This window comes from Camelus ferus, chromosome 3, assembly GCF_009834535.1.
Source record: "Camelus ferus isolate YT-003-E chromosome 3, BCGSAC_Cfer_1.0, whole genome shotgun sequence".
Lineage (NCBI taxonomy): Eukaryota > Metazoa > Chordata > Mammalia > Artiodactyla > Camelidae > Camelus > Camelus ferus.
Genome location: NC_045698.1, coordinates 76881101 through 76903243, shown reverse-complemented (window position 1 = coordinate 76903243; position 22143 = coordinate 76881101). Strand labels below are relative to the sequence as shown.

At 36.1% G+C, this 22143-nt stretch overlaps 1 protein-coding gene and 1 pseudogene across 6 annotated transcripts in view; both read left to right on the top strand.

Moving 5' to 3' along the window:
* Nucleotides 1-22143, top strand: part of DCP2 (decapping mRNA 2) — a 54000-nt gene that overhangs the window by 7858 nt on the left and 23999 nt on the right. For 5 of the 6 annotated variants that reach the window (XM_032476498.1, XM_006192557.3, XM_032476499.1 and 2 more), the window contains exons 2-4: nt 4950-5101; nt 10706-10833; nt 11234-11332. In XM_032476498.1, coding sequence (XP_032332389.1) covers nt 4950-5101; nt 10706-10833; nt 11234-11332 — 379 coding nt within the window. Of the gene's footprint in view, nt 1-4949; nt 5102-10703; nt 10834-11233; nt 11333-22143 lie in introns of those variants that run through there. The other variant, XM_032476500.1, reaches the window with a different exon arrangement.
* LOC102503960 lies at nt 3171-4484 on the top strand (annotated as a pseudogene).

Below are 22143 nucleotides of genomic sequence, written 5' to 3'. Positions count from 1 at the left end.
AGCGATGCTTCTGAGTGCCCTACAGCACACAGGACAGCTCCTTTCCACATGAGTTGTCTGCTCGGAGTGTCAATAGTGCTGAAGTTGACAAACTAACCAAAACTAAGATATAATTTTGTTGGGAAGATGGAGAGATGAGAAGGGTGTGTATAAGGAGAGTGGGAGGAATAGAATTGATTCTTCATTTCCATAGTAGAAATCAATAGAAAATGTCCCCAAATGTCCCAAACTGAGAAAATAAGAAATAGCAGACAGATGCATTTTTGAGATTTGGTGTAAGTTAAACAAATCAAATGAAAGGCTAGTTTTTGCAGTGCTATTTGTGTACCATCCACTGGTCAGTCTGAGACTTGGGGCAGTGGTCTGTCTCATACATAGTTCAGTTCATAAAGTCTGTGGTTTGCTGTTTTTAGTCTAATGCAAGTTTGTGCAGCTTGGGGTTGAGCCTCAAAGTTTGTAAACAATTTCATGGGACTGTTTTCCTGAGCTGCTCCTTTTTTGCTGTCTTCTTGGTACTTGACTCTTCCTTTTGAGGAGATTGAATATTGAAAAATGGCAAAAATGGAAAGGCACTCTGCTGCACAGTTCATGTGACTCTGCTCATGTTTGGGACCAAGTGACTGGAGACTAGGAGAAAAAAAAGCAATGGAGGTTGGCCCTACTCTCTTGGGAACACCCAGCTCTTGTGATAGGAGAGGAAGGTTCTTGTCCATCAGAGTTTTAACCTCTGTGGATCCCAGTTAAAGCCTCTGTTGCTGCCAGTATGGCATTGCTTCGGGACTGGGGGACATGAGAGAATGGAAAGAAGAAAGGGGGAATTTCCCCCTCTGTCTCAGAGTTAGGAGATTCCTTTAGACTTCCTGATTCTTGAGGCAGAACTGGAGGGCTTTCTGGAGCTTTCTCTGTCCTCTAGGATACTGGAGGGTGGAAAATTGGTAAATTCAGTTACTGTTCATCCTTCCCAGTCTTCCTGCTGCTCTTTGCTTTTCACAGCCTTCAAATAGCTATTTTATGTATTTTGTCCAGGTTTTATAGCTGCATTTTATGGGAGGGACAGAGTGGAGTGTGCTTGTTCCATCTTACCAGGAATAGGAACCTATGTAAGGATTTCAAAGATTAATTAAAATCACCAGTATATGTCACACAGTTTGCTAGATTGTGGGGAAAATAGATGCAAAAATATAGTGTCTTATCTTGGTGAACTAGTTTGGAAGAGTATAGACACAATAATAGTAAAAATCAGATAATGGCTGTAATGGAGAAGGGGTTGAGAGAGTATATAAATCTGTTCAGAGGAGTCTGATGTACCTGCATAGGAGACATAGTGTTTGTAAGTCACAAGGGATGAATTAAGAGTTAGCTAGATGGACAGGAGAAGAGAAAAATAGATATAATGTGTGGATGGCAATTTAGGACACTTCCAAGAATTAAGTATTGCTGGGTATATATAGAGTGATAGGTGTTGTGCGGGCGAGCAGGCATCAGATCTTGAATGCCATATAGAAGAGTTCAGATTTTTATGTCTTAGATAACACCACCAGAGTTGCATGTTACATGTCTTGTTCTTAGTGTAGGTGCAGTTTAAGCTCCTTTCCCCCCTGTTGTTTTTCTATATTGAAATGTCTTACTGTTTACTTACACAATCAGATTTTGGAATGTACATTATTTTTTATAATTTAAAAGCATTTTTTGATGTTTGATTTGAAACTTGAAAAGAACCAAGAACATTTAGCACCACAGTTAGTGAATAGTGAAAGTGGTCAAACCAGGTAATGCTGTTTTTAATTTTTAAAAAATGACTCTAAAAACCAATGGATTTCTTTTATGTAGTTCAGTCTGTCTCCAAAGGTCACTAGAAAAAAACATTACCAAAAACTAAGCCAGGAAGAAGCTTAATGGTGGTTGGTTAATGAATGCTTTATATCAGGTAAATTCTGACTTGTTGCACAGAAAAGGGCTTCATTATCTTAATTGTACATGCATCTGTGTAATATAGTGTACATTTGTACTATGTATTAAAATAAATATGTCCTCCCCTCCCTCTGAATGTACTTGGAAAGGACAATGTAGGATTTTTAAAAGGGTTTTTTTTTTTTTTTTTTAAATGAAGTACAGTCAATTACAATGTGTCAGTCTCTGGTATACAGCACAATGTCCCAGTCATGCATATACATGCATATATTTTCACATTTTTTTCCATTAAATATTATTATGAGATATTGAACATAGTTTCCTGTGCTATACAAAAGAAACTTTTTAAAATCTGTTTATATGTAGTGGCTAACATTTGTAAATCTCAAACTCCCAAATTTATCCCCTCCTGCCTCCCCTCTTTCCCTCAGTAACCATAAGATTGTTTACTAAGTCTGCAAGTCTGTTTCTATTTTGTAGATGAGTTCATAGTGTCCTTTTAAGATTCCACATATGAGTGATATATGGTATTTTTCTCTTTCTGGCTCACTTCAGTTAGAATGATGATCTCTAGGTCCATCCATATTGCTGCAAATGGCATGATTTTATTCTTTTTTATGGACGAGTAGTATTCCATTGTATAAATATACCACAACTTTTTTATCCAGTCATGAGTCGATGGACATTTAGGTTGGTTCCATATCTTGGCTATTGTATATAGTGCTGCTGTGAACACTGGGGATATATACCCTCTGGATATATACCCAGAAATGGGGTTGCTGGATTGTATAGTAAGTCTTTTTTTAGTTTTTTGAGAAGTCAGTGTTTTTCATTATGGTTGCACCAAACTACATTCCCTCCAGCAGTGTAGGAGGGTTTCCTTTTCTCCACACCCTCTCCAGCATTTAACGTTAGTGGACTTTTGAACGATGGCCATTCTGCCTGTTGTGAGGTGATACCTCATTGTAGTTTTGATTTGCATTTCTCTGATAATTAGTTGTATTGAGCATTTCTTCATATGTCCATTGGCCATTTGTATGTCTTCATTGGAGAAATGCTTATTTAGGTCTTCTGCCCATTTTTGGATTGGGTTTTTTTTTGTTAATAAGTTGTATGAGCTGTTTATATATTCTGGCAATTAAGCCTTTGTCAGTCACATCATTTGCAAATGTTTTCTCCCATTCCGTAGATTGTCGTTTTGTTTTGCTTATGGTTTCCTTTGCTGTGCAAAAGCTTTAAAAGGGAGTATATTTGAAAGTTATTTTGAACTCAGGTTCTTCAGATGAGCTCTTTAGGAAATCTAATTTATTAATGAGTCTATTAATTTATTTCTTTGTAATACTTTAACTACGATGATTAAGCAGCCAACATCTTTCCTGTTTGATTGTATGAATATATTTGCACGTATTTTTTAAGAATAAAATGTTTCCGGACATGGGAGGAAATCCTAGCAAAAGTTGTTTCCTTGCTCACTTTCAATTTATTGTTAGTGAGCTCTTAAGTTCATCTCTGTACTTGTGAACAGAGAGTAGATGGCTCTTAAGAAACTCTCTCATGAGTAATGCCGCGACAGCTGAGGTGGTTCTGTGGGCTGATGTAGTTTGCTTGGCCTCGACATGGGCTCCACTGGCCAAGACAGCAGTCTGAATTCTCCTAACAAAGGTCTGCTCTCTGACTCTGTGACGGATGTCCCTGTTGACGCAGCAGTGGCTGCCCAGGCTTCTGCTGTGGAGGGTCTGAGGAGGGCCGAGGAGGAGGAGTTGGTCAGGGTCGAGCTCGCAAAGGTGGCAGAGGAAACTGTCACCCTGCTATAGGTGCTGGCAGCCGAGGGGAGGCTCTGTGGGGTGCTGAAATGGAGGCCAAGCCTGGCTGCCTTGGAGAGCCTGAAGCAGAATCTGTCTTAGAGTTGGCATGACCTGCAGGTCTCTAACACCTGCATGAAAACTTCTGAACAACTTGGAGAGTGGGATGAGAAAGTGACGCAGTCGGACCTCTGCAAGAAGACTTGGGAAACACTCTTCTCAGGTGGGATGGAAGACTTCAGCTGCCTTGTCTACCCTGCGCTCTGCCATCAGCAGGAATCTCGAGGCAGGAGGAATTCTGCAACCTTCATGTCGTTTGAAGACTGAGTTAGGACCATAAAATCTACGGTTTTGAGTAGCAGAGAGAATGACAGTGACAGCCTTCCCTCCTTGACCGGTAGTGGTGACAGAATCTTCCCCGATCACATGTCCTTCTAATCCCATAGTGGCTTCACCACAGAACAAGCACACCCTCATCGCCACAACCATGACTTCGGGCAGTGCAGTGCGGCAGCCAGCCAGGCCGCGGTGAATGCCTAGAGCTGGTTTTGAGGACAGTCATGCCATCCACATGGAGATGTGACTACTGCACTCGCATGGGTTAGAAAACACGTCTTGTACACAGTACTTTGCACTATGTCGGCAGATGCTGCAGATCACTGTGGCACCTTCCCTCGGGGGCAGGATGTGGGCAGGGTGGCGGGTCCCAAGGTGTGTAGAGCCAAAGCCCAGCTCCCTTTGGGAATCTTGTTAGTTCATCTACGTGTTGAAAGGATGGGAAGAATGATAAGTATAAAATGTGTGGTGTTTTCTAAACTTCTTTCAGAAGGAGTCATCCAGAAAGCCCTGCCTGCTCTGCAGTTTGTTTCAGAAAGCTAAACAAGAAAACTCCATTTTCGGAGACCTTCACAGGAAAGAACCTGATTATCAGCAGCTGCCTAATTGTTATACTAGTGATCTAGCTTTAACAAAAGCAACTTCTTTATTTTTTAAAAATGCAGTGGATGTTTCAAAAATTAAAACTAAAGCAGTTTTAAAAAAATTGTTATAAATGAAATGCATGTGGTACCTCTTTTCATCTTCCCTATAGTGATTTCCTATTCGCTTTGCTTCCTTGACCAGCAGTACTCTTGGTCCCTTTTCTATATTGGTGGGTCAGAGATGGAGCAGTTAAAAAGGTTGAAATAAATGGTCATGATTTGTAAATGTAATTTTTATGTTTTTTGTTTTTGACAGCCGATTTATTTTGCATATTCCCAGCGAGGAAAGAGACAATGCTATCCGAGTGTGTTTTCAGATTGAACTTGCCCATTGGTTTTACTTGGATTTCTACATGCAGAACACACCAGGATTACCTCAGTGTGGGATAAGAGACTTTGCTAAAGCTGATATCCTTTTTATTACTATAATGACTGTCTTTCATGCTTGTTAATAAGATATTTTAGCACAAATTTCCTTTTGTTTGTCTTTGGAATTTATAACATATTAGATAAAATATACTTGATTTCTAAAAATTGTCAAATATATAAAACATAATGATTTGCCCCTAATTGTGGTAGGCACAGTTTGATAGTATAGTTGTATGTTAGTAGTCAGGACAAGGACCCATCTCCCTCCCCAGGATATCAAAATCTGTGGATGCTTAAGTCTTTTAGACTATGTAATATGGTCTAGTACAGTCGGCTCTCCATATCTGTGGGTCCCACATCTGTGGATACTGGAGGGCTGACTGTATTCTTACTATGTAGGTAACCCCTTGAAATGTGCACTGATAATTAGCATTAAATTTGATTTTCTTTCAGAAATAACTTGCCTATTTCTAGAACTGATCTGTGTTTTACTATCCTCTTGCTGGTCCTCTTAACTGGATGATCTTTATTCAGATTTACCATCTTTGTGGGATAGAAATTCTTAAATATTGAATACTTACTATGTTTAAAGATGTGTTTTTGGTTCTGTGAGAAATACAAAGAAGTCTTTGCCTTCAGAGAGGCTTTTTTTCCTCCCTATTTACAAATAAGATAGAAACTTGTCATAATTTGTTAATCATAAAAGTCACATGAATATTTAAGATTATAAAAGAACTATGTTATAAGGCAAAAAGATGAATTGCTAATGCTAATGATATTAAATGTTTTTAGAATTTGGCACAAGATGAAAAGATTTTAGGCAAACCTGTGTTTTTAAGGAAATAAAGAATTTTCTAAATAGACGGGGTAGGGAAATAGGTTCCAGGGAAAGAAAAGGGATTGAGGAAAATGGGAGAGTTAGAAAGGATAAGGATTATCTCAAGAAGTAAATTAGTTTATATTGAGGTTCTTACAGAGATCTAAGAGGAGGTATGGATGGAAGGTATATAGTGGGGGTTTGTGAGTTTTTAAATCTTGAGCCAAAGTTCTTTGATTTTTATTCTCTAAGTCATTTTTTTAAACCATAAATTGTGTTGTCAGATGAAATTGTACCCACAAGTTCACTGTGCTACACTGGAGTTGTAATAGGAATAAGTAACCTAAAATAACCCTCATACTCGGCTCCCTAGGCTTTTTCTTTAGCCCTGTGAAATGAGGAACCCCCTAGGGCTCTGCAGAAAATGGTTGAAACTCTGTCTATTCTATTTAACTGTTAATGATTGAAAGTTTTTGAGCAAGACTGAGGAATATTACTCAGATCATTTGATAGTGGTATTTAAGAATACTTACTTTGTAGAAAAGGTTGAACCACAAGGAGGACCGTTACATTACTTCAGATTTGTAGCAGTAAGGTCCTGACCCATAGTAGAGGGACTACACAGAAGAGACTGAAGAGACAGATTTCAATGGCATTTTTGAGCATGTCTTTGTTAAAGTCTTGGTAATAGGTTCTGTGAAGAAATCACAGAAGACTGTTTTTGAGGAGCTATAATCTAGTTTTAGAAACAGGCAGATCCTCTTCTGTGATTTTGGTTTGTTTTGCATAGATGTAGGGTTTTGCCAAAGCAGCTTTATATACTTGGGGGTTCTGGATAAGGTTTTGTGTGTGTAAGCATGTGAGTTTTAAATTTTCCTTGTTATTTTTTAAAGGCCTCTATTTTAATTAGGTTTTTTCCCTCCATACAACTGAAGTAAACATTTCTTGCTAATATGGTAGGCTTCGTTAAATAATTGAGTGCTTCCTCTATGCCAGGCATTGTGCAGTGAACAAGGTAGATTCAGCCCCTTCAAGGAGATGAGAGACAAGAAAGGACATGATTACAGAGCGGTCTCATAGTTTTGATAGCATAGGGTTCAGTAGGAATAGGAAAGATGGCTACTCAACCCAGATTTGGAATTAGGTAATAGTTTTCTTTGAAAGAAGGCTCTTGTAGCCCATGTTGGTTTGGACTTTATCCATAAGAATAATAAGAGAATATAGGAGATTTTTAAATTTTACATTTTATTTTGGGAAAAACCTAACAGAAGTTTAAAGAATATTACAGTCAACTGCCATTATACCCTTCTTATGTATTCACCGTTGTTAACTTTTTGCCACGTTTCCTTTATTTCTCTCTTGGGTTGTTTAGAAAGACAGTTATGAAATAGTGTAGACTGTGAATTGGAGGAAGGTAAGACTGGCAACCTAGTTAAGTTGCTATTTCATTAATGTATGAGAGAAAAATGGAATAGAAGTGATAAAAGTGAATAGGTTAAATTTGAGTGATATTTAGGAGGTAATGTTTGTTATAACTTGGATGTCTGAGGAAAAGTGGAAGGAATCAAAGATGGCACCCAGGTTTCTGATTTGAGCAGCTGAGTGGATGGGTGTGCCATTCATTCCATTTGTAGAAAAGTAAAGGAGAAGAAATTTGGTGGGGGAATGATGGGTTCAGTTATGGACATAATGGTTTATGGTACCTGTGGGATATTGAAGTGGTGAGACTGTGTAAAAGTTAATGAGTTCTTGAGCCACATTGCTTGCGTTCATATCCCATATGCCATTTGCCAGTGACCTTGGGCAAATTGTGGGGCTTTTCTGTGCCTCTTTTCTCTTTTGTAAATTGTGCATGCAGTCTTGTGATTTTTCTTCATTAAGCAATTGGCAATATGGGTATAGAACAGATATCCCTGCATTTGTTCATGGGTTGAGATTTTGCTAGGGAGCTATATTCAGAGAACAGTGGGACAAGGGAATTTGGGATATTGCTAAGACATTGATTAAAGTGATTTGACCACACATATTGTTTAGGGAAGAAGATAAAAGCAGGAGGGTGGTCATATGGAGAAAGGAAAACTGTAAAAAAAAAAAAAAAAAATTTGATGTAGAATAACAGCATTATGTGAGTAATTAAAAGAATGCTATAGAAAATTATGGTCATGATGTTTTATTCTAATCAAACTGTTCTCGCAATTGTAGTGATGGCAAGGTCCAGAATGTTGCCCTGGGAGTTGGTCTCAGAGGTGGGAATGGTTGTGAAGGACAAGGGACACATGAAACTGAGGCTAGAACTTGAGATGAGTTGTCCAAGGGGAAATTGATACCATCTTGGTAACAGAAGGAATTTGGATGGAAATTATTGTCTAAATGTTTATTTATAACTACAGTAGATCTGACATGTTTTTGCAAACATGTCAGAATAAAAAAGTATTTTTTAAAAAATCACTGAATTGTTAAAAAAAAAGATGTATATAATACAAGTAGATATATGTACTTAAAACTTCTTACATTCTTTATGTAGTCATTGTCACCTTCTGTCTTTCTCTTAGAGCTACTGTGTAAGGCCCAGTAACCTAGACTTAAGACGCAAAATAATTTGATTTGGGTGGTTAAGAAAATCCGTAATGAAGTAAGAATCTTAGTAAAAATTAGAAAGATAATTAATATGACTCAGTGCGTATTCTAGGTTTTTTTAATTAAATACATTGTCTCATTAAATAAAAATGATATTAAAAATTTCCACTCCCATATTTGAATTGCATTATTTTATGTACTGTTGAGTATGGAGGAGGATTGAAGAGTTGTCAGTAGAGAAATTGATGTCATGTTGGATTGGATTCTGTTACTTGCTGATTGTGTAGACTTGAGCAAGTACTTCGCAGGTTCTTTTCAATATTAATTCCAAGTGTGTCTTGAACTGTAGTTGGTTGGTTCATCAACCCACTTATTTTGTGGTAATTTTGGGGTAGGAAAAAAAGTGGATAAATGAAGAGTGTCAATAATTTCCAAGGTTTTAGCAGTTAATTCAATTTATCTTGTGAAACCTTTTTAAAAATTTTAATTCTTTTTAAAGAAGTTTAATGGGTAGAAAAATGAGATAACTTCATTATAGAGACATAGATACACTTTAAAATTGTTAGGAACACTGTAGGGAGAAGGAAGAGAAAGAAAAAAACTGGTTAAGTGTTTTCTCTGAATTATTGGAAGTTATCTCTGTTTCTGGTATTTTTTTAATGTTTTTCTCTATGGTTAAGTTTTTAATGGAAAAATATCCATTTATTTCATATTTATACTTAGAGTCAAAATAATTGATGGTGATTTTAAAACACACAAGGGCTTTTACTAAACATATCAAGCCAGACTTCACTGGGAAATAACTTTCAAAATCTTAGCAAGCTGGTGTGTAGAACCATAGGGCTTCATGGAATGGTTAATGTTATATTGAAACTTTTATTTTTTTCCCCCTCTCCAAATAAAGGGATGAAATAATTATATTGAGATGAACCTAACACTTGTCTTTTAATTACAGTGTTGTCATAGATGGTTGACTTTTTTGAGCTCTGTGAGAACCTCTTTAGTTCTTATTACAACTATAAAAGCAAAACAAATTTTTAAACACAAAACTATAGAACTCATACAATTTTCAAAAAATGAATTTAATGTGATTTTTTAATGTGATATTTTTGTTTAAACCAAACCATTGATCACGATGTGAATATAATGCTGACTTCTTCGAGGGTGTTCTGACGCACCTGCACTACCAGTTTTCACACCACTTTTCTTGGCTCTGTCTGTTATGAAATCTTCCTTTTTGTGTTACATTGGAATATTATTTGGCCTTAATGCACAATTTGCATGTTATGTTTCTTCTGTTTTTAGTAACCCACAGCAGTTAAAGTACTAGTAGCACCAGTATGGTCTCTAAAATTTAGTAGTGTAGTAGTTTTTATATGTGATCATCCAAAAGGTTGAAAATACGCTCTTATTACATATTTTTTAGATTAAAATAAAAATGAAACACAGAATATTTAAGTTTTCGTAAAAGACTTGGAGACCTTTAAGAATTTGTCCTCCGTTTGAGAAAAATTATCATGAATTATAATTTCCCCCACATTTTCATAATTAATGGTGTTATAATTATGAGGCATTTGATAGCATAGACTATTGGAAACCTGAGCATAAACTTTACAGGTTTAGGCTTTATTTATTTTTAAAAATTCTTTTACCGTGCCCAATTTTGGGAAGGCATGCCTAATTTCTTTTGAAACAGGCTATCCTTTCCTTAGTACCCAGATTGACCTTTCTTTATAGTCCTTAATAAATACTCATCTTACAAATGTTTTTAATTGTAAAAGCAACACATGTACATGGTAAAGAAATTCACCAGTAGGGTGGTATACTTCATCCCTGGTTCCACTTCCCAGAGTTAGCCCCTTTTACTTGTTCTGATGGTTTCTGCCTCTTACCAGTGTATGTGTACTGTGCATGTATTTCTTGCTATTGGTTTTAGTATCTGTTCAACTTCTAACATGATAAATTTGACCCGCTTCATGAGAAGTATTTGAGATGCTCACATGTTCCTGAGTTTGTGTTAACTTAGGGAGCCAGAATGAGTATTCAAAACTTACTTGATTTGTGTCTAGGCTAAATGCAGAAGTTAGCAATGACTTGTTCAAAACAAATGTGAAAAAACAAAAACACGAATAAGTGAGGTAAAGATATGAGTAATTTCATAGGAAGTACACAATTGATTTAAATAGGTCTGTGTATGAGTGCTCAAGCTGTACTAAGGGAAAAAGTAGCTTCCTTAACACAAGATATACTCTTCAGTCATTGTCCGTTTTTGCTGCCTCAAGGTGAAGATGTGGAAAAAATTTTGGATGAATGGAAGGAATACAAAATGGGAGTGCCAACATATGGTGCAATTATTCTTGATGAGACACTTGAAAATGTGAGTGGGTGTAATAAAATAAAAGGTTTTTAGTGAAAGGATCATCAGCTGTTTTCATCCTGATAATATGTGTTATTTCTATAATGTTCTGAGGTTTTAAAAATATACTTAGATTTTTAGTGATGAAAGGCCAGATTTGGCATATTTTGTCTGCATTCTGGGTCTTAATAATTTATACTTGTTGTAGTATGGCTTATTGCAAAGAAGTCACTTTGTTGTTGAACAAAAAATGTCAAAATGGGCAGAATGCCCTTAGTAGTAGTAGTGTATTCAGCCTTCTGGAGGATACTTTATCAAGTACTACATAAAATTATTGGTGATGCCAGTTACCTGAAGTAAGGAGAAAAACACCTTTGGGAAAGGAGGGCAAGTTATATTTTTACCTCTGATTGTTTTGTAGGTACTACTTGTTCAGGGGTATCTAGCAAAATCAGGCTGGGGATTTCCAAAAGGAAAAGTAAATAAAGAAGAAGCTCCTCATGATTGTGCTGCTAGAGAGGTGAGTTGTTGCAGTTGGAAACAGTGATCTTTGGTGGTTATGCTTTGAGTGTGTTTTTTTTAGCCATGGAGACTTGTTTGGATCATTTACTCCTCTTTCAGAACTTGACTGCATGAAGCAGTATCTTTTATAACTTAATTATTTTGTCTGCATCTGTCATCTTCTTTTATTTGTTTCCATTTTCTTTCATTGTCCATTTTTTATTCTATGATTTCTTTAACTTTTTTTTTTCTCATGATAACTTCTCTATCTTCCTTTTAGAATTGGATTTGTTATTGGTTAAAACATTTTGGCTGTTACAACTTGTTTTATGCTTACAGTCTTGGCTTCCAGACAAATGCACAATTTGGGCTTTTCTAAGAAATTTACATTTGTTGCTCAAAACCCATTCTAGCTTTCCACTGCTTACAGGATGAAGTCTAATTCTTTAAGTACTGAAACAGCTTCCCCTACCCCCAACACAGAACTCAGCCATTCCTAAGTTTCTCTTTCTTTATTCTTAGTCAAAAGGATTTATTCTTTGTTCCCTGAATTTGACTGCTTTGTTTCAGCCTCTAAGCTTTTGCTTCTATGATTTCCCTACTTGGGTAGTTCTCTCTCCTTCTGGCCTATTCAAATCCTATGTAGGTATCTTTCTAGACCAAGCTCAAATTATTCTTTTTCCTTGAAGGACTGCCACCAACTAGCTCTGTATACAGGACCTGAGTTTCTTATTTGTAAAATGATGAACTTAATCCTTATTTAAAAATCTTATTTATTTAAAAATATAACCAGTCGGCTCTAGCCCACAGCAGTCTGAATTTCAGTAGCAAATGCTATCTTTGTCATTTGTTTGGCATTAATTACATAGTACCTTGTGATATATTGTATACTGTATTCTTACTTATCAGTTCCTAGTCATTTATTACATTATGCCTTGTCTTTGACATGTGAGAAGTTGAGCTGTAAGAGAGTATGATATAATGGAAAGAGGAGTGAAAAGATTTTTGTTCCAGTATAGTGTTAGTATATGTTGCTCAACAGCTTAGAGACTTTGGGTAAGTCACTTAATCTCTGTAAGATATAAAATTGTTAAGAAGAGTCACTCAAGTGCTCCATAACGGTATCTTTGTAATTAGCAGTATCTTTAAGGTCTAAGCTGATAGTGATTGAATTTTAAGATATTTTTGAGATGGCAGTAAAGATTTTGTGGAATATTTTATTTGGATCTCTTGCCTAATTTTAATTTATTTTTTGACTCACTGTTTTCCTGAAGCAGTATTCACTGCCTGTTTTAAGTTTGGGTATAATTATTAGTGAGGGAAAATGGTTAAAATTCTTATAAACCACTAGGGGTTATTTACTGTAGAAAAACTATTAGTGGTTATTTACTTTGGAGTAAGAGTTTTAAAATTGATTAAAAATGTTGCATTTTAAGTTGAGTATGGAACAGTTAAAGCAACTATTTGCAATGGCTTATAGACAGAACCTTTATACACAAGTAAGTGAAGGTTTATATTTACCCTTTAAAATTGAAAGCTATTTAGGGAGCAGGCGAGGAATTGTCACATCCTCTGAGAGCTTTCACTTTCTTCAGTGTAGATGGCAGGAGATGAAACAGAGTAGTTGTGAAGTCTTCCCTTTTATGTCTTCAAACTATGTTGTCCTCTTGCTTATAGGAAGGTCAAAATAGGAACCATAGCATCCTCAGCGTTCTCAGGAATTGATCTGTAAATCTTATACATGGAGTTAGACTAGTCCTACAGCAGTGAGATAGTTGGTCTAGGTTCAGAAAAGATACTACATTAACTGGAATTTCAGAAATTTAGACTAAAATTGGAGGAGATCAGCTGTCTCTGTAATTTGACCTTCTTGGAGGGAATCAAATACTTAACCTCGAAAAAACTGAAGAGGTGCCCTAGACACAGGGGATGTACTTGCATGTACCCCTAGAACTCTCCATCTGATAAGTTTTATGTACTATATTGTAAAGAGTCAGGGTCATGCAGAAATACGATATTTGGTGTAAAAGATGGAGAGGAAGTTAACCTGTAAACTGAGACAGTTTTTCACTTTGATTTATCTTGTTTGTTCTCTGCTCTGGAATATTAAGAGAAAAAAATTGTCCCATCTTTATGGTGCTAATTTCATAACAATTATGGATCACCATGATTTGTAAGAAAGTAAATAAAATTTATTCTCAGGACATGGAGAGTGGGGGAATGGAGTGTAGATGTATAGGATATAAGCAGTCTATAAGCAGTCAGGGAATATTTGTAAATGGGTGAATATTTCTAAACACAGATGGAAACAGAAGGAATTAGTGATTTTTAAGACATAAGTCTATTTTCTAATAAAATTTACCTTTCTAATTTGGACCAATATTAACTTTTTCCCCCTGTTTTGTTTTGCTCTGAGGAAAGCACAGGCATACTTACGACCCACAATCCAGGGGAAAAAAATGTTCCCTTTGATAATAAGAATCTTAATGTCTGATCTAAATAATATCCTCTTTTAGCTGATAAAAGAACTTGTCAGAAAAGACTTAACTTTAATTTGTGTAAATTTTGGGGCTAGAATTTTTAAAGGCAAGTCTTTTGACTTTTATTCCTGAGTTGTAAATAAATCCTTTTGACATAAAGAGAAGAGTTTTGGGATTAAGGTAGAGCATTGCTGTGTTAGTCTATTCAGGCTCCCGTAACAAAATACCACAGACTGGGTGGCTTAACCAGTAGAAATGTATTTCCCAATGCTCTGGAGGCTGGAAAGTCTAAGGTCGGGCTGTCTGCTGATTGGACTCCTGGTAAGGCCTCTCACCCTGGCGTGCAGCTGGCTGTCTTCTTTCTGTGTGCTCCTGTGGCCTTTCCTGGGTGTGAGTGCAGAGTGCACCAGTGTTGTCTCCTCTTACAAAGGCACCAGCCCTATTGATTTAGGGCCCGACCCATATGACCTCATTTAACCTTTATCATCACCTCATAGACCCTAACTCCTAATGCAGTCACATTAGGGGTTTAGGCCTTCCACATACGAATTTTGGAGGAATCAGTCCATAGTATTTGCCATTTTTGAGTGATGAAACTATCCAACTAGCAGTCCTAGAGTTGCAGTATGTCCTTCTGCCACGTGGTGGTGATGCAGTATAATAGAAGCAGCGCTGTTTCAGGGAAGGGGAGAACCACCAGTGTGGTCTCAGTTGAAAATCAAATTACTGTTACATTTCTAGGAGTTTATGCTACTATCACATTGTTGCCTTTAATTTTCACTTATATCAACACATATGGAGAAGTTTTGTCCTAATTTTCTAGCCGCCATTAGTTACAGCTAGGCTGATGTCTTAAGCACTTTTTCTGTTTTTAAGTTATACGCAGTTGTACCATGGGTGCTTAGTTTTATTTTTGGTTGCTTAATAACGTTTAAATTTGGTTATTTTTACATTGTAATTTAGTTTATTATAGTTATGTGTTGTCATTTTACTATGTATGGCTGCCTAGAGGTTTTTCGTTACACTACAGCAGAATTTGACGCATCCTCTAAGGGCTGTGTGTGTGGACTTAGCTAAAAAAAAGAAAAAAAGCAGTGGCAGGCAGACTTCTCGTGGCGAAGGTATGAATAATTATCAGTAGAAAGCTAAGGGCCATCTCAATTAGAAATTTCCAGTCTTTTCTTTGACCTTTGTTCACCTTTGTTAATTGGGTTATTTCTGATCACATTCAGTGAAGTAGATTTAGGACAGATGTGAAGAATGTTTTCTGGATATTGTTGAAAGGTTGTGTTAGGATAACCTTAGAATATTTTTTTATCAGTTGTGAAACACCAGCTGTTCTTGAGAATAAGGAGAATACTTGGCAGTTGACCTGCAGTGTGGAGATTTCATATTGTTGCTTATTTGGCAAAACAAAATTTTATTGTAGTGAAGCATTTATGTGATTTAATCTTCATAGAATTTGTATAGATGAGCTATCAGTTGGTTTATTTTACTTCTTGTAGGCTTATAAGGTATGGATTTTAGGCAGATGATTTGTCTGTCTATGCTGGTGCTCTTTGGGTAGTAAATTTTTTAATCTTACACAGAGATTTTTATCTGATTATTTGAGAAGTTAGTGTTATTCCATGTATCTGGAAAACCAACTATATTATATTACAGGAATGGATTTGATAGAAGGTGTGGTATTAAATTTTTTATCTTTCTTGTCTATAAATGTAAGTGAGCTATTACATGTTTTTCCTGGTAAATATTTGAGAGTAAACACCTAATTTTAGAGGTAAACCAGTATTTATCACTTTTAGAATCAAGAAGTCTGTTACTTTATTATGTTTATTCTAAGTTTGGTTGTACAGAGTTTCAAGCTGGCGGTTTCAACACTAGTGGCCCTTTTCATTTGGCCTCACATTGTACCACTTCCTCCCACACAATCCTTCAAGCGTAGCCATTCCCAGCTATCTGAATGAAGTGTCTTTTTCTTCTTGTCTTTCTGGCAAAATTCTATTCATCTTTGAAATCCTAGCTCAAGTATGTCCAGCAGAATAGGATGCTGTCCATGACAGCCTTCTGAAGGTGACAACTTCACATTACACCAAACTCACACCTCACCTGTACCCAGGGCTGAGTTAGGCACCCTAATTATGTACTCCTATAGCACCCGTCTAATTTACGGCACATAATCACATTGCCATTTTCTTTTCTTTTTTAGAAGAGCAGTGGTTTTTTTCTTTATTCATTTCTAAAGTCAGTGCCTAGGACAGTACCTGTCACTTATTAGGCACATAGTACAAGTCTGAATGCACAAAAAATAAACATTAATTAGACATGACTCTTTAAAAACTGCATTCATATTGAGATAATTTCAAGTATAGAGAAAATAGAATAATATAAAGAATAGATTCACCTATTCATATTTTGCCATATTTGCTTTATTTTGATAGATATGGATTATGGTTTTTATTATTATTGCTAAATAATTCAGGAACAAATTGCAGACATAATGTTCCTTAACCCCTAAATACTTCTTCATGTAAATTTTAAGAACTGTAAGTTCTCTTAGTAATCACAGTGTAATTATCAAATTCAGGAATGTGGATTGGTAGGTGCTGTTATCTAATGGACAGTTCATATTCAGGTTTACTGATTGCTCCATTATGGTCCTTTTCATCAGTTTCTACTCCCCCATCCAGTATCCTGTCCAGGTTCCTATACTGTATTTTGCAGTAATTGCTGTGCCTTCAGTCTTTAATCTGAAACATTCCCTTAGTCCTTCAATACTTAATTAAGCATGTGTTCAGATAGATTCTGTTTGTAGCACAAAGGTAACAGGCTGTGCTCACAAGGAACTTAGATTATGCAATTTAAGTTTCGCATGGTTTCTAATTATACAGACATACATGACTGGTAATGTATACTTATTTCTGATTATAAGCTGTTCAAAGAAAGAAGCTAAAGGGAATAACTGTAAACATATAATTGACCATGTAGAAAAATTTTAATTTGTTTTGTTGGAGGACAGAAACATAAAGTACACTAATTATAATGGGTTATTCATATATACATGTATATGTATATATACATAAATGTATATAAATATCTGTTACACTACCACCCTGATCAATATAGAATATTTCCAGCACCTTAGAAGATTCTTTTCTCTCCCTTCTTAATCAGTGCCTACTTTTTTCCACATTTCCACAAGGGAACCACTGTTTTGACTTCTCTTGCCATTGATCAGTGTTGCCTGTTCTTGAGCTCTATATAATTAGGATTTTGCAGTAGATATTCTTTGTGTTATATGCCTTTGGCTCAGTGTAATACCTGTTAGATTCAATTTATAAGGCATATAATAGCTGTTGGTCCTTTTTTCTTTATTGCTCTTTGTAGTATTCCAGTATACAAATATGCCAAAATTCTTTATCCATTCTCTTATGCTTTGGATTGTATCCAGTTTTTGGTTATGAGTACAACTGTTGTAAACATTCTTGCACATGTACTTTGAGGTAAGTAAGCCTTCGTTTCTCTAGGAGTGGACTTACTGGAAGGTTGCATATTTGCTGCCAGTGGTTTTCCAGGTGGTTGACCAGTTTACATTCCCACCACCAGCATATGAGAGTTAAAGTTGTCTTGGCCTACACATGGGATTACCACTTTAAAATTTTTTATCCTGTGTTCATGGATAGGGAAAATTAATATTGTTGAGATGTCGTCACTGCCAAAAACCATCTCTAGATTCAGTGCAATTTTTATCAAAATTCCAATGGCATTTTAAAAATAAGATTAGAAAAACATTCTAAAATGGAACCACAAAAGACCCTAAATAACCAAAGCAATCCTGAGAAAGAACGTGGGAGGCATCACACTTCCTGATTTAAATCTATGTTGTAAAGCTGTAGTGATCAAAACAGTATGGTACTGGCATAAAAACAGACAAATAGATTAAAGGAGCCAAATTGAGATCCCAGAAATAAACCCACACATATATGGTCAACTAACATCTGAAGAGGGAGCCAAGAAAACTCAGTGGAGGAAAAAGAATCTCTTCAATAAATGGTGCTGGGAAAATTGGAGAATCCCATGTAAAAGACTGAAACTAGGCCCCTCTCTTATACCACTCATAAAAAAATTAGCTTGAAATGGATTAAAGACTTAAGTGTAAGACCTGATGCCATAGAACTCCTAAAGAAAACAGGAACCAAAGCTCCTTGTCATGAATCTTGGCAATGATTTTTTGAATATGATACCAAAATCACAAGCACCAGAATAAGAAATAAGTGAAACTACATCAAACTGAAAGCTTCTGTGCAGCAACAGAAACAGTCAATGAAGTGGAAGGACAATCTGTAGAATGGAAACAAATACTTACAAGCCATATATTTGATAAGGGGTTAATATATAAAATATATAAAGAGTTCAGTCAACTCAGTGGGAAGTAGTTCGATTAAAAAATGAGCAAAAGGCCTAAGTATACATTTTTCTAGAGAAGATAGAGGAATGACTAATAGGTACATGAAAAGATGCTCAACATCACGGTTATTAGGCAAGTACAAATCAAAACCACAATGAGATACCACCGCACACCTGTTAGAATGGCCACCTTACAAAAAGACAGATGAATATGGAGTGAAGGGATCCTTTGTATACTGCTGCTGGGTTTGTAAACTGGGATAGCCACTGTGGAAAACAGTATGGAGAATCCTCAAAAAAATTAAAAGTAGAACTACCATATGATCCAGTAGTTCTACTTCTGGGAATATATCCAAAGGAAACAAAAACACTAACTTGAAAAGGTATCTACATTTTTTTTTTTAATTGAAGTACAGTCTGTTACAATTTATTAGTCTCTGGTGTACCTCACAATGTCCCAGTCATGCATATACATACATATATTTGTTCTCATGTTCATTTTCATTAAAGGTTATTACAAGATATTGAACGTAGTTTCCTGTGCTATACAGAAGAAACTTTTAAAATCTACTTTTATATATAGTGGCTAACATTTGTAAATCTCTAACTCCCAATTTTATCCCTTCCCACCTCCTTTCTCTGGTAACCATAAGATTGTTTACTATGTCTGCGAGTCTGTTTTTGCCTTGTTGGTGTTTTGTTTTCCATCATAGTGTCCTTTTTTTTTTTTAGATTCCACGTATGCGTAATCTATGGTATTTTTCTTTCTCTTTCTGGCTTACTTCACTTAGAATGACGATCTCTAGGTCCATCCATGTTGCTGCAAATGGCATTATTTTATTCTTTTTTATGGCTGAGTAGTATTCCATTGTATACATATACCACAGCTTCTTTACCAGTCATGTGTCGATGGATATTTAGGTTGGTTTCATGTCTTGGCTATTGTAAATAGTGCTGCTGTGAACACTGGGGTGCATGTATCTTTTCACATTAGAGTTCCCTCTGGATATATGCCCAGGAGTGGGGTTGCTGGATTATATGGTAAGTGTTTTTAGTTTTTTTGAGGAATTTTCTTGATGGCTGTACCAAACTACATTCCCACCAGCAGTGTAGGAGGGTTCCCTTTTCTCCATACTCTCTCTAGCATTTGTCATTTATAGACTTTTGAATAATGGCCATTCTGACTAGTGTGAGGTGATACCTCATTATAGTTTTGATTTGCATTTCTCTGATAATTAGTTGTTGTTGAGCATTTTTTTCATGTGCCTATTGGCCATTTCTAAGTCTTCATTGGAGATTTGCTTGTTTAGATCTTTTGGTCACTTTTGGATTGGGTTGTTTGTTTTTTTGTTTTATGAGCTGTTTATATATTCTGGAAATTAAGCCTTTGTCAGTCGCATTATTTGCAAATATTTTCTCTCATTCCACAAGTTGTTTTGTTTTGCTTATGGTTTCCTTTGCAGTGTAAAAGCTTATAAGTTTAATTAGGTCCCATTTGTTTATTTTTGCTTTTATTTCTGTTGCCTGGGTAGATTGCCCTAGGAGAATATTGGCTGAGATTTACATCAGAGAATGTTTTATCTAGATGTTTACATTCTTAAGTTCATAGCGGCATTATTTATAAGAGCCAAGACATAGAAGCAGGTTAGACGAAAGAGTGGATAAAGATGTGTATGTATACAATGGAATATTATTCAGCCATAAAAAAGAACATCCTGCAATTTGTGCTCTGGGTGGATGTTGAGGGTGTTATGCAAAGTGAAATAAGTCAGACAAGGACAGATACTATATGGTCTCACTTACATGTGAAATCTGAAAACAAAGCAAAACTCAGAAAAAGAGATCAGATTTGTGGTTACCGGAGGGCGCGCGTGTGTGTGTGTGTAGAGGGGAACTGTAGGAGGTGGTCAAAAGGCACAAACTGAGTTAGAAGATAAGTACTAGGGATGTAATGTACACGATGCATAGTACACGATGACAGTAGGTAATAGTGCTGTGTGATATATAAAAGTTAAGTGACTACATCCTCAGAGTTCTCATTACAAGAAAATCTTTTTTTGCCTTTTCTTTTTATTGTATCTATATGAGATGAGGGATGCTAAGTAAACTTACTTGCAGTAATCATTTCATAGTATGTAAGTCAAACCATTCTGCTGTACACTGTAAACTTACGTAATGTTGTATGTCAGTTGTCTCAAAAGTGGGGAAAGAAGAATTAAACACAGTTTTTAGGTCATTGATACATGAAGAGTTGATGGGCTATATGCCTTTAATTTTACAAAGAATTAATCATGTTGTACACCTGAAGCTATGTAATAGTAAATATTAATTATCTCTAAATTAAAAAAAAATTTTTAGCCATTCTGATGGAAATGTAGTCTATCATTTTGTTTTTCATTTACCTTTTCCTAAAGTTTAATGATGTTGACCACATTGACATATTCTTATTGGCCATTTAAATGTCTTCTTTTATTAACTACCCACTTATATATTACCCATTTTTTTAAACATTGGTTTACTTGTCTTAATATATATAGGACTTCTGGGTTTGAGTATATGGTGAATGTCTTCTGATTTATGTAATCTTCCCCTTTGACTTTGTTAATGGAGACTTTGATGAAGAGAAACAATTACATATGTCACTGATGTGTAAAACTTGTAGGTGAACCTGTCTTAACTGTTACAGTTTTAAATGTAATATCTGTCAAGGTTGATTTATAATAAAATAACATTTTAAGCTGTGTCTCAAGCATAGAGTCGGGTAGGCCTTGGTTTCAAAATAAGGGAAAATAGCATACATGAATTATAACATAAACCCATATGATTGGTTTAATTACATTGTCTTGTGTATGTAAGTGTTAAGATTTGGGGAAGTGGGAATCTATGAAATCTCTGTCACTGAGCCTTCAGAATTTTATTCTGGAAAAGGTATATAGTTTTGGTATAGGACAAGAAAACTTTTTGGTAACATGTATGTATTTCTGTACTCAATTTGTCATTTCTAGAGGTAGGAAATACAAATAATGTCTTTTTTCCCTATATGCTATAGAGCAGTTTTTAAGTATATTCACCTAGTTCTTAGAATCAGAAACAAAAGGTTTAGCATAATTAGGAGTACACAGAAATAAGTTAGGTTTTGTGGAGGGGCTTAAATTGGAAGTAACAGCTGACACGCTGAGAGAACTATAGATGTGCCTTTATTGAGGAAGGTAGAAAGAGGTACATGAACCGACACGAGAAAGAGAGAAAAGACAAAAGGAATGGGTAGAAATAGCTCCTTCACACCTGTACCTTGTAGGCGATTCAGGCCTGTGCATGCTGTAACGTCTTCTTCCCCTGTGATTGGTTAGGGGGTGCTGACTATAGGGAAGAGGAGGAACTCCAGCGCAAAAGATGCCTGGTGGTTTCTAGCCACTGAGAATCCAAAGCCTTTTTCACTTGGGGGTGAAGTAGGGAAGGACTGTCAGAGAATACAAATGTTATTTGAAGGAGAACTTTAAGGCTCGGAGAGACCAGTGTTGTGTTGTTTTTAAACCAGAAGCCCAGGATTTAAGTCAGATTAAGCATGGCTTCTCTGGTTGAAGGAAAAGGTGAGGGTTAGATATAATATCAGTTCTGAAATTTTTTTCTCCCAGCTCTTCTTCCTTTGGGCCTCTTGAGGCACTGCTGAGGGAAGGCAGTTTTAGGACCATTAATCCAGTTCACTGGTTTTCTTTTGCATTTACAACCCCACCCCCAACCCCTCCCTCCCTTGCAAATGTGGTTGTAGGTGTACTCTTGGAATCTGTCCATTTAAATGTTAATATTAATCACAGTTCAGTTTTCATATTTGAAAAAGTTTTATTTGTGTAAGACATTTTTCATTGTATAGCTTGGTCCAGGTAGATTTGTGGTTACTGTGAATCAAATCCATATGTGATCCCCAGTGACTTTCCACGGATTG